The 12,929-nt window shown below is 44.0% G+C and overlaps 1 protein-coding gene across 1 annotated transcript in view; it reads left to right on the plus strand.

The window, feature by feature from the left end:
• LOC149340912 (uncharacterized) overlaps positions 1–6,343 on the plus strand; it is a 28,379-nt gene extending 22,036 nt beyond the window's left edge. Inside the window, exons 11-12 of the mRNA XM_089549840.1 lie at positions 2,065–2,319; positions 5,121–6,343. Of these exons, the coding sequence (XP_089405966.1) occupies positions 2,065–2,292 (228 nt within the window). The 3' untranslated portion in view covers positions 2,293–2,319; positions 5,121–6,343. The remainder of the gene's footprint in view (positions 1–2,064; positions 2,320–5,120) is intronic.
• The last annotated feature ends 6,586 nt before the right edge of the window (positions 6,344–12,929 follow it).

Here is a 12,929-nt window from a genome sequence, read left to right on the forward strand (position 1 = left end):
TTCACCTCCTCCCCGCGCTGCTTTCCGGTGGGTAGCGCGCAGGGCCTGCGCGCCGCCTCGCCTTCGTGTCCTGTCAGCTGACCGAGGATGAAATAATTGAAGTGACAGGCGCTGACAACGACGACGATTTACGATTGTGAGCAGTTGCACCAAATGCCGAAGTGCACGGTGAAAGAAGCCGCAGAAGCCTTGTCCGTGCGGGAGGACTTCTGTGAACAAATCCCTAACGGTGGGTGTGCCGCGGAGCACCTGGCAGCTGTTAGAGCTATCGTAGTCGCTCAAATTCGCTCGAAAAAGCGGACGGTGATTACAGATTTCCTTGCCAACTAAAGGTATACGTCCTGTTGCGGCAAACATTGTTTTTTGTTGTTCATTCGATAATTCGACATTCGGATAATTCGACAATTTTTCGCGGTCCCGTCAGTGTCGAATTAACGAGCTTTTACTGTAGTAGTACACCATTCCGCATTTGCTGAGTGCGCACAATATTCCCCTAGGAATGCGCCAATGACGGCAGTACCTGAATGCTGCTGTTACTTACATAGCTGTGTGTGCACAGATATTGCTCATCTGTATGGCATAAAACGGAAGCTGAGGTCTCCTTATGTTAACATGCATTTATTTTCTTCTCTGGTTGTAGCTTTACTTGTTTTGCCTAGTACAGTAAACCTGCAAGCAGTGCCGATGGATGCTAATGCACATCTGAGAAATGCTTGATAGCCAGGTTTTTGACGACGCAGCGCTCCCCGCTAATTGTATCTGCTTTCTCCAATGTGACCAATGCTTGGTTTTAAATCTATTTATGCAAAAGTGTGTTCAGCAGCCATTAGTATTAATTAAAACATCCTAATTTACAGTCCACAAGTGACGGCAACGACAGCTGCCAACTGCTTTCAGTCATTTCAGTATTGCTCGCCAGACTATGCCGCACCTGCACTTCCTGCTAATTGTACGCATGTCCGATGATGTAAGCAATCATTGATTTCAGATCACTGTCTTCAGAACTACACCAGGTAGCAATTTTCATCTGCTAAAATTTGTGAATTCGCTCTCCACAATTGTCAAATCACTTATGAATCCAGAGGACTCACTAGGTCTTGTTGTAACGGAAGAGGGCCAGCGTCGATTTCAGGTTGCTGTTGCCGGAACTACTAAGATGGCCTATTGCATTTGCTAAAAATTTTGAATTCGCTCTCAACAATCACCCAAATCTCTCACAAATCCTGCGGACTTGCTAGGTCTACTTGTTGCAGAAGGGGGCCAGCGTCGACTATTTAAAAGTATGAAAATATGAAATGCTTTTCACAAGCATGCACATATTTTGATGCAGAGGTGAAGCCACCTGTTCCTTGCTATGCTACTGCCCACTTGGTTTTCCTCAGCAGCTCCCTGTCAGGGAACCAACAAGACTCTCTGACATGCCTCTGTAGCCGGAACGCATGCCAGCATGTAACAAGTGCTTGGCATGGTCCCACACTTACGAATTGCTTTACCTGAGTGCACAGAAGCACATCAAAAACATCGAATTTTACCGTTAAACCAACAGTGGAGGGGATTTCTTCTCGGGTCACGACAGCACCCAGTTCCTCATATGATGCACTTTTGCAGACGGTGGCACCACAGTGTAGCAACCTTGAGCGGCATGTAAAGCTTGCCATAGCATTAAGAAGTTTTGTGACCAGAAAGCATTGAAGGACCCTGCTGTTAGCTAATATTTTTTCAGTGGGGCAGTGAAGGCACATGCACTGATAACATGTCAAATTCAAGCTTCCCCTGCTGAACTGTACAAGTATACAGGTGGCACCAGAAGGCATCAGGTGCAGTTAAGAGTGTCCGCATATCCTTGAAGAGATTAGCAAAAACATCACTTGTTATAAGGAGCAGCCAGTGAGTTCTCTTTTTGCCCACTAGATGTCAGTGCAGCTTGCAACTGTCTTCAAGTTGCTGTGACACTGCGGTTATAGTCGCCATGTCGCTTCAGTATTTTCCTGTCATGTGGTTACAAGCTACAACTAATACCCAGTGCTTCAATACACAATGTGTGGCTTGGCACCATTGACACAGGTGGTGATGCGTGGGACTTCCGAGACAAGGGTGCCGACATCTCTGTTCACTCGGGGAGTGACCTTCAAGCTTCCCAAGCACACGAGCCGACTCCTGCACCACCTGTTTGGGCAACAGTGCCACTCAGCCTTGCATTGCAAAGTGCGGCACCCACAGTGGCCTGACCCTGACAGCGAGCGGGCCTTCCAGAAGGCACTGGAGAAGCTTGAGCTTGCAAGCACCATCTAAGCCGGCTTCTTTTTCTGCCCTCGTGAGGCAAGCGGATGTATTTTTCTTCAGGGCAGCTGGCACAGTTTTGATAACGGTTGTGCCTTTAGTGAGCTCAGAAATCTGAGAAGCTGTGTTTAGCATGCTTTGAAGGCCCAGTGCAGTCTCTGCAAATATCTGCTGCCATGGCGGCACTTTGTTGGACGTGAAATGCAAGAATTCTCTTGTGCTGTGCAGTGCCAGTACATGTTAAAGAACCCTGGGTGGTAGAAGTTAATTCAGAGCACTCCAGACTAGGTAGTGATGGTTGAAATCCATGGCTTTGGTAACTAAACCTGCGAGTAGCGCCACTGAACCAGCTGCTCATAAAACAAACGCTCGGAGAGCTTTCTATGGGCATACAGTTATGAAGCCACGGGGCTAAATAGGCATGTGTGTGGGTTATGGCAACAACCTCTCAGGTTAACTCACTGGTTTTGCTGCATTGTGTGGGGAATACAACTTTTAATGAGACACTTTAAGAGTAGTGAGCAATTGCGCATCTGCTGTGTGTTTCTTTAAATTTTTATTCTTTTTTTTTCTAATTTAAAATTGTAACAATTTTAACACAGCTTGCACCAAAGACAAAATAATTTCCTTTAGGCTGTGTGAAAAACCATCATCTGTGAACCTGCTGTTGTGTCATTGATAAAGTGTGCGCTGCAGGCGAGGGCAATGCATCGCAGTGATGCATTGCCTGCCCAGCGCTTTCAAAGCGCTGACCGCGTCGGTGGCATAGTCGTTTGAGCACCTGCCTTGCCTGTGAGAGGTGCGGAATATGATCCGCAGTGCCGCCGGGTACCCACCTGTGAGACAGTGGGTACGAGGTTTCCCCTAGCGTGGTTCTTGGCCTCTTTGATGAGAAATGTTTTGGAAGTGGGTCTTTGTCCCCACCCTGAGTAGACAAAAGAAACCTTGTCTCATGGCAGTCTTTGGCCACAGGTGCTCTTGTGCAATGCTTTCAAAGCGCAAGCCTTGTGTTGCTGCAGTGGAACAGTTTTTAGTTTGCTCACCAGCCTATTTATTAGCACAAGCTTTGTGAACAATGAAAAATGGGTTCACAGATGCAGAGGTTTGTTCTGCTTCCTGTGTAGGGAAGCAACGGTGGTTGATGCTTTGCAGTGCAGGCATGCAAAGTGACCGCCAGCATTCATTTGCTTTTGTGGCTATCAGGTGCAGATGTGATTGCCTCTTATGAGCAATACACTTGTCAGTGCGATGTGCATCAACTACAACATTGATGGCAGCAGTTCATGTGGGGGTAAAAAGTTATGGCATGCAAAACAATGTTTGCTGCACGTTTTGCACCTTTTAAGCGGCCTGCTGCCCCAGAGAAATAAAGGTAAAGGTGCAGCATAGGAGACTTACACTACTGAGGCCCACTGCAACTGTGCTTGGCCAAATTGACCTAAAAATGTAAAACATGTTATGTTCTGTTATGTTATGCTGTGTCGTGCTGTGTTGTGTTATGTTGGGTTTACACATGGACTATAAGAAATGCCTTGATGGTGGGCTGCAGATTAATTTATATAATCAGCATCTTTTTGATTGTCACATTATGTAGGGCTTAACATCCTATAGCTTCTCGTGGCCTGTGAGAGACGCGTAGTGGAGGGCTCCCGATGAATTTGAACCATCTGAGGTTTTTATAATGTGCGCTTACACAACACACTGGCATCTTTTGCATTTTGGCTTTATTGAAATGTGGCCCCCACGACCTTGATTCGATCCAGTGTCTTTCGACCAAGCAGCTGATCTTTCTGTCAGTGTTTGTGAGTATGAGTATAGGACGTGGTTAAACTGTTTCTTAGAGGGTTAGGCACACCAAATTCTTAGGTTCTCTTTTTATTCCACTAACAGTGGGCAGGACCTCAGAAATGATAGAACTGCAGAGACATGCCAAAGTGTGGCTTAAGTAAATTTTAACGGCACTGCTTTGTGCTTAAATTTTCAGCTTCGGTTTCCACGGGCTGCGATGTAGAAAGATGGTACACAGAACCACCAAAAACCACGTGGTCTCTGAGAACGAAATTTTGTCCTGTGAGTGTACGTTGCATCTGGGGGCTCTGTGTGCTTATTCTGAAACTGAAACCTCAGGCAAAAAGCAGCGTGTTAAATATTTTTTGAGGCACACTGGCCTTTTTTTTTTCTTTATCATTTCTGAGACCCTGCAAACCATTTTCAGGAATTGAAACACAACCTAAAAAATTTGATGTATGCACTTCCTTTAAGGTTTCGATTAAGCAGAGCATTTTAGCATAAAGTGCACCTACCGAAACTGATAGGGTTGTGGCAGGGCTGACATAATACTGCTATCTTTCCACAGAGCCACATGGCCTTGGGCTACCAGCTCCAGGCATTTCATACTTACGCATACTCTCAGTGGCAGTATAAGAGAGTTGTTTTTTTCATAGCGCATAGAATTTTTTATAGTGTGCGTGGAAAAGCATGCCTAAAATCTTCAATCTAGAGCAGTATTTCGAGGACAAACAATGTTAGTTCCAGCGGGGTTCTGCAGACTTGCATTGACACACACACTCTTCTATTGTGGAGGATGAATTTTCTTCTCGGTATACTTTTATTCAGCTATGTCCAAAGAACAAGGAGTCCAAAAAAAGTTCCTTTATTATGGAAATACATGAAAGTAAGTGAGCTCCCTTGTTTGTTTTTGTGGGTAGGATGTTGTAAGCATGCTGTTTCATTCATTCAGAGATGCTAATATCACAAAATAAACAGATGCATCATTGGCATCATGTAAAGACAGCTTTTTAGTTTTTGAGACATCCTCTCTATTGCTTTCTTCCTTTCAGAGATGTAACTTCAAGAAAAGGCCCACCTTCTCGACAGTTTTGCCTGCCAAATGGTTTTGAGCTGCAGGTATCGGTCATATCCAGCCAGGTACGGCGGTTGAACGGAGTGGGTCTTTTGCTTGGCAACACATGGTCAACTCCACGGACACCCTTCTCCTGTGGAACTGGATTCCACTTGCAAAGCATACATTACATTCCCTGCCATTGCAGTATTTCTGGCCCGGACATCAAAAAGACACCAAGTCCTCGTAGTTGAAAGATTAGAGTAAACTGTGTTGTCATGAGTTCAGCAAAGGCAACCAGAAAATGGAGGACCTACACATTTCAGGTTCTCAGCTGATTTATTCCCGGAATCCCTTGAACTCTGGCCACATATTACATATATGCTGCTTGCGGGTAATTTTTGTTTTCGGAAAACAAGGAGGTGCTGGCTGAAATATGCATGTTTCAACAGACGTCACAGCAGCCTAGTACCATGAATACATCCACGTGCTCCTACAGAATGCTTATCTTGTGTGTTTTTACATTTTTGTGTAAAGTGCCATGAACGTTGAACGAAGTTTATAAATTTTTTAATCAGTAGCTGTAGCATGTTTTCATCAGTGGGTGCCTTAAGGCCTTCACATACAAGTGCAAGATACCATACCAGCTCAGGAGAAGTATATTTATTATACATTTCTCTTGCTCTAACGAAGTCCAACTAAAAGAACACATCCTTGCTCACTGCATCCACAAGTGTCTTCCCATGCAAAATAGCCCGGTCATGCAGTTTCACTTTCTGAGCTTCGACATCAGTATGGGCCTTGTGCATAGGGATAAAGGCGCCACTGATACAGAACAAGTGGCACCACCTTGCATGTGGCACGCATGAAAAGCTGTTGTGCACGTGTCAGTGTGAGGTGGGGGAAGGAGACATGAAATGTCTGCTTCATGAAAGTGTCGATGCATTCGAACAGAGCTGCTTTCAACTGCTTTTGTGCCTTGTGCCACACACACGCATACACAGTGTGTTTTACAAAATAAACTGAAAGCAAAGCAAAGAATGCCATTACCCATTCTTGACCGAGCGACCTTTTTGTCCATTGAAACCTTGGACACGTCCAAGCCTTCATGTGTGAGCGCTTCTGCTGATAAGTGCTTCGTTTTAGGAGTTGAGCTCGAAACCTGGGCAATATGCCACTTTGAGTGACGGCGATAAATAAAGCACATAACAAGCAAGTCTGCACTGTTGTACTGGGCTTTGCTTTGAGTAGCAGTGTGTCGATGGTAAGCTAGACTTCCCCTCACAAGTGAGTGCAAAGGGAAACTGGGAGGCGTTTGAAAAAAATCTCTTCTATGTGGCGGGCAGACTACGCGCTCTATCAGAAACGTGGGTCGTATTTGTAGATCTGCCCTGAGGCACCCAGCCAGGCATGTATGCAATAGAGAGCTCTGTCCAGATCCACCAGCAGGGTCAGCCACCACCCTTTTCTTTCTTTCTTTCTTTTTCTTTCCCACGCACTTGTTCCAAACACACCATGCTTGAGAGACATCTACAAATGTGCAGTCTCTGAACAGCAGGCATGGCAGAGTAAGCTCTTTTCATTGCGTGCTGTTGTGTAGGTTTCAAACCATTGAAAATGTCGCGTATTTTAAAAACAACAGTGTGGTGTACAGTCACAAATTGTACAAGGCAAGAATGTGCACGATGTGCGCGAAGACGTTTTCATGCAGCAGAATCGGACAGCTTCAGGAATTGTGCAGCTCTAATGAAAGGCGTTGTGAATGACATGAGGTTGGAGGCGAGTTTCTTCACAGTGTGTGTGTGCAATTTGGTTTCAAACACTGCATATGTGTGTTTCATGCACTGGTTGCCATAGGGTCTGGCCAGGACTGAACCAGATCAGATGTGAACACAAATTTAATCACATGCTCTAGAAGATGTCAAATGCTGGCCTGCTTGCATTGTGTGCCACACTGCTCTGGGCTTGCGCTGCCTCGTTTCACTCGTATGAGTTCCATGGAAATGGAGAACACTTGATCTTCAGCGGCTTTCCGGCGTAATTCTTTTAGCAGTTCTGACAACCAGAAATGGAAGAGCAGGTAGAGCTCCGTGTTTTACTACGCGTTTTCTATTTCTTCCTGCGGAAAACCATGATGTAATCATAGCACAGCGTTGGTGGTATCATCGGGAGTATTGACTTACCACCTTTTGCCATGTCTTCTCAGAGTCCTTTTCAAAATGCAAATGGGCGGCGCGCGTGTCCGTAGTGATGCTTGCAGCTGTCTGCCGGCTTAGTGCTCAAGCTTCCTGCTTGTGTACGTGCACTTGACCTTCAATGTAATTAGCTACATCCATCTCGACTACCTGATACTGTTTTGTATTTCCGCCTCCCAGATTGTGACACATTTTCTTCGAAGCAGAAGAACATGTCAAGGATGAAGTTATACGGGACACCAAAACCAAACGGTGGGCCCGCATACTATATCAGGCCAAAATGAACCGCACAAACAGTGCCTATGAACAAAGCTCAATATTTTATCTTTCTACTTTCAGCTATAGGATACAGCCAGTGTGACTCATGTTTGTTTATAATGGAGCTAGCGGAGTATAATTTGTTAACTGGTTCTAATTAGAGGATTGTACCACTATCACTGCACAGTAGATGTGGTTAACGAGAACAGAAAACTGGGCAAGTTAGAACGGATTCATCTTAAAGCAGCGCAAAACACAGGACATAGTGGAAGAAACAAAAGACAACACCAGTGCTCGTGTTGTCTTTTGTTTCTTCCACTACGTCTTTTGTTTCGCGCTGCTTTAAGATGACCAGTAGATGTCATGGCAGATGGCAGTGTGGATGTCATGAGTTTTAATCGAGTGGCGGGAAAACCTTTAATGCAATGTCCTCAGCAAAAAAATGCGTTTTTTCTTTTTGCTGCCATACAAGCATCGAAATAACCAGAAAGAGCCACAAAATCAATTTTTAAGAACAAAAATAGGATGAAGTTACCCTCAGCATCCCTTTGAAAGAAATGGCACACATTACAAAACTTTCCAGCGGTACTAAACTGACTACAGAAATATCGGGGAATAAACTGCATGCTACTAGAAAAGCTCCAAATTGTTTCACAGTTACGGCACATGTTGCCGCAGCTGGATCATAAGGAACATTGCATCTGAAAAATGCTTCCAACTCGCGACATGTAAAACAAAAATTAAAATATTGGCAAGGATTAGAACTGAAAAAACTGTAGCCAACTGCTTAAAAGAAACTACAAGGTAAACTGGCCTACCAACACATCCCAAGACATACCTTTTTCTGCATGTTTGCACATGGCCATTTTGTTTGTTTTTTTTTCTTTATCTTGAAGCTTCTTATCAGAAACATGTTTCTATATGTGGGCAGACTATGTTTTTCTTGCTCAGTGTATGCATCTATTTTACATGGCACCTTTGTGACACATGAGAAATGCAAGAGATAAACGCACCTGAAGCTTTGTTGTATATAACATTTACATCAATCCAGTGTGCGTGTGCTTGTGTCGGGCTGGTTAACACAAAGTGAACAAGGGAGGGGGAAGCCTCAGGGTGCTTTCCAGCGTTTCAACGAGAGGACTCGCATTTATCTAGAAGGACAAGTCCCACAGCCACAAGTACTCTCGGACTTGTCTTTGTTGAAACGCTGGCAAGCACCCTAAGGCTTCCCCCTCCCTTGTTCACTTTGTTCTGTCAAAAAGCCCATCTACCTGCCCTCTCTCTACCATGCACTCTAGTCAAGCTGGTTGTTATACTAAACGGCAGTGCTATTTAGTTTGCACATGCTTTGCGAGTACTGAATTTTTTGCATACGTGAAGTTGGTTGCCTGACAGTGCCTCTTTTTATTGTTAAGAAATAATGCTACAAACTCTGTTACCAAGTAATGGGAAGCTTATTGGCACAACTGTGTATTTTCAACATATTTTTATGTCTGACTGTATAGTTTTATCTGATCCTGGCCAATGTTTCTTGATGATAGGTCTCGCATATTGGTATTGATTAATACTTAAAAAGCTCCAAGCTTCAGTTCTCCAGTTATCAGGTTCTTTGTAGAGAATATCACAGGAACATGGGCTGTCGTCGTGCTTTTTCTTCAGCAAAATTGTTCGCTCGACGTTCAGCTTCGTCAGGTATCATGATGTTCCCATGGTCATTCAGTGAAGCATTAGGCCCATCAGGGCATCATTTCTGCAGGATTGTAATTTTCATGCATAAAGCAAGATTGCAGAGCCCTTAGGCAGTTGTGCAAGAGAGGGTTTCAATTGCATCTTTTCTATCCTTATTTTGTATTCTTTAGGGCTGTTGTTCAGAGTCAGATATGTTATGATGTTCTAAATAGTAGTGTTGACATTGTGAGCTTTACTCGTTTGATATGAATGTTTGTGGGAGGTTGCTGAAAACAGTGGTTTTTGCTGGTACTGCTTACCATGGTTCTAATAAAGTTTGCTTGTTTGTTTCCACGACAAGAAGTTATTATGCTAAACCAATGCAATACCCTAATGAAATTGCTTTTAATTCCACGTTCGTTTAAACACCTCGGTTTGCTAATGTAGCAGGTCAGTTATTTGCATCGTTATAACTGTATGTAGGACATTTCTTGCATTGACATCTGTTGCTGAATTGCACTTGAAGATAGAGTCACTTTGAAAACAGAGTCAAAAGCAGTAAACGTTGCAGCAGGGGCACTTGGGAGCATTCTCGCAGCTAGATAATGATGTTGAAGTGCTCTCTAATGTTGCATTTTTTTTTTTTCATTCATTGTTTGACAGTGCGATTTGTGTTGGATGTAATATTGTAAGCCTCCCAAGCTATTTTTATGGTTTTTCTGTCCGACCACTTCAGAATCTTCTATCTGAGCGCAAACCAAGAAAGTAAGAGATCTTCAGTACAGCAGTCATGCAAGATGGACAGTAAGGTCCTTGTCCCATGGGCACTCTTAACCTCAGTTAAGGTAACCATAGTTTTTGCTAAGTGTGGTTGCTGCTGTTCACACAGCAGAATCAAGTTGAATCTGCTGTGTGAACAGCAAGAACCATGCAGTGGGCGTGCAGGGCAAAGGCCTCTCCCATGTCTCTGCAATTAACCCTGTCCTTCGCCAGTTGCCAGTCCATTTCCCTCTCATGATCCGGATCAGCGGTCACTACCTGCCCTAAATAGACATATTCTCTTACTACTTCCAGCACCTCGCCACCAATTAACCATGGTAAGCAATAACCATGGCTTGACTGAGGATAAGCACTTCCATGAAACATGGGTGTAAGTCATTTCATGATAAAAGTAAAATCTGTGCAAAGCTACATAATACAGAGTGCACACATGTAACACCAATATTTTGCTGTTGCAGTCATTCCCACATCTAACAAAATTGGAGTGGAAGTTTTTAGACCTCATTAAAAGTGTAAAGAACTGTCCAGTTCAAATTGAACAGAATCAACAATTTTGGAGCACTGTGTTCTGCTACTCATTAACAGTGGCCACATCAAGTGCCATACATATCGTTTTGATATGTGGAAGGAACGGAAAGCTTGGATATTAATGTGATAGCATTAAGGTGATTGTCCCACAAAAAATTTGTGGCTTCTCTGTGATAAAATTCCCTGATTTATCAAGAGGGTTGTGGCGCCATCAAAACACAGTGACCACCAGTGGACTGACCAGAAGGCACTGCCAAATTTCAAACTCTGAGGGCCCCCAAAATTTGGCAGTTGGCCACTTGTAGACACCATAGCAGGCATCCTAAATTTTCTCATATTTTCTTCTTTGTGGTTAAGAAGACCCCAAAGTTTTTAAAAATAATGCTGGTACAAGTGGCATTCCAATGAACGGCATCCTGTAGAACATAATTGGCCCCCTCAATGGCCTTTTAAGTTACAGCAGCTACAGCCTTGGCCAAAAGTATTCAGGCAAAGGGGTTTGCTACTGTGTTGCGCAGTCGAGTACTCGTGGCTCCTCTGAAGCTCGAAAAGCGCTTAGGGTGAGGACAAGAGTCGTCCTCCCCTTCTGGAGACTTGTAAGTCTCGGTGTGCTATAACTTCCAATCTGCACAGCTTAACAGAAAACCTTGTGGTTCTAAAAACCGACCAAGGCTGTACCAGTCAAGAGTTGGTGCAGAAACCTTATAAAGAATGGCAAGGTGCACAGAGTTCAGTAAAACATGGTCAAGCAAACCACAAGCGGCTTTAAGAGCAAGATAGCATACATCTAGTGCAAAACTCGCCACATTCCGTTGTTCCTTGCAGCTTGTTCATCCTTGACAAATGTTTCTCGCAAGCCATACGTAGTGCATTGAGTACACAGGCTGAAGTCTTCCTTTGCCTAGTTCTCGGGAAACAGTGGAGTGAAATACAAGCAATGGATATGACTAAAGCAGTGCAGTTCACTATCCACATTACCTGAGTGACTCTGGTAAGGTAAACGATGGAGACAACGAGCTAGTCGCCCTTCCAGCTCCCTATGTCAGGCTTTGAATATGTGCAGTGACAGTTTGACTGCTTTTTGCTCACTTCTGCAAGTAATAACCTGCATATAGGCCTTCATCCTCAGCACTTGGTTCAGTAAATTAACTAGGTACTGCAAAAAATGCATTGAGCTTCTGGGAACCGAGCCAGTCTCCACAATTCAAAGCCTAGCATCCAACACTACCACAGTTGCGGTTAGAAAACACTAGCATATAGTATATTCGAGATACCACGTTACTCACATTTCTCTGGAGCATATAACCTTGCTGAGGTACAGTAGCAAAGCAAAAACAAAACCTGCCTTAACACCAGCCCGTTCACACCAAATATCTAAAAAAATGCCCTTATGCTAAGTGTCAATTCAAAGCACTCTTATTTAATATGTAGGAAAAAGTCAATTTCTGAAGTCTGCCCATGAAACTGAAGTGCTAGTACTGCTTTCTCTCCTGCAACAGTGCCAGTCTACAGTCATTACAATCACCAACAGCCCAGTTACATCTGCCAGTGGACACAAGCCTCTTCCACTGGTCATCTAGCGCAGCCATTCTGTGGACAAACATTTCTTGTCTCTCCGTCCAACTTTGCCACCCTCTGCCTATGTTTCCTTTCTATGGGGATCCATTCGGTTACCCTAGGCAACCATTGGTTACCTGCTTTCTGCATTACATGCCCTGCCCAAGCCCATTCCTTTTCCCATGCCCATTTCTGCTAAGATGCCCTTGTAAAAAAAAGCCCATTACCTGCAAAGCAGAGTGGGTTCCCTAACTCACTCTGTTCTCTTCCAATCTCTCATCATCAATCTTATCATTTCCCTTTCCACAGCTTGCAGTGCTGTCCTCAAATAAATACCAAGCCTTTTCGAGAGCCTCGAAATTTCAGCCTTTTAATGTTCTTTCCTCTTGTATGATATTGGCAAGGAAAGTTTCATGACCTGAGAGTGCTCACCAAATGCACTCTACCCACTTCTTATTCTGTAGTAATGCACAATACTCTACTTTATTTCAATCCCTGCCTAGGAGCAATATCTGCCACATAGGAGCAGGGGGCATATCGGTCCTCTGACACGCAAACTCATTACGTGCTCGCATCACTTGCAATGCACAGCAACGAGTCTTGCAATTTTTGCTTCCATGCACACAGAAGCAAGAGGACACAGTGCTGTTTCTGAGCACTGCTGACAGCATAACTGCTCCTACAAAGCAGATTTGTTTTGGAGTGCATGCGTAATAGAATTTCTGCACTCCTCAATCAAGTTCTCGAGATGAAATCCATTTCTAGTAAACTGGCTTTTTTCTTCAAGGCAGATTATCGACAGTTAGTACTAAAGACGCATG

This window comes from Amblyomma mixtum, chromosome 6 (genome assembly GCF_055824585.1).
Source record: "Amblyomma mixtum isolate Tamu chromosome 6, ASM5582458v1, whole genome shotgun sequence".
Taxonomy (NCBI): Eukaryota; Metazoa; Arthropoda; class Arachnida; order Ixodida; family Ixodidae; genus Amblyomma; species Amblyomma mixtum.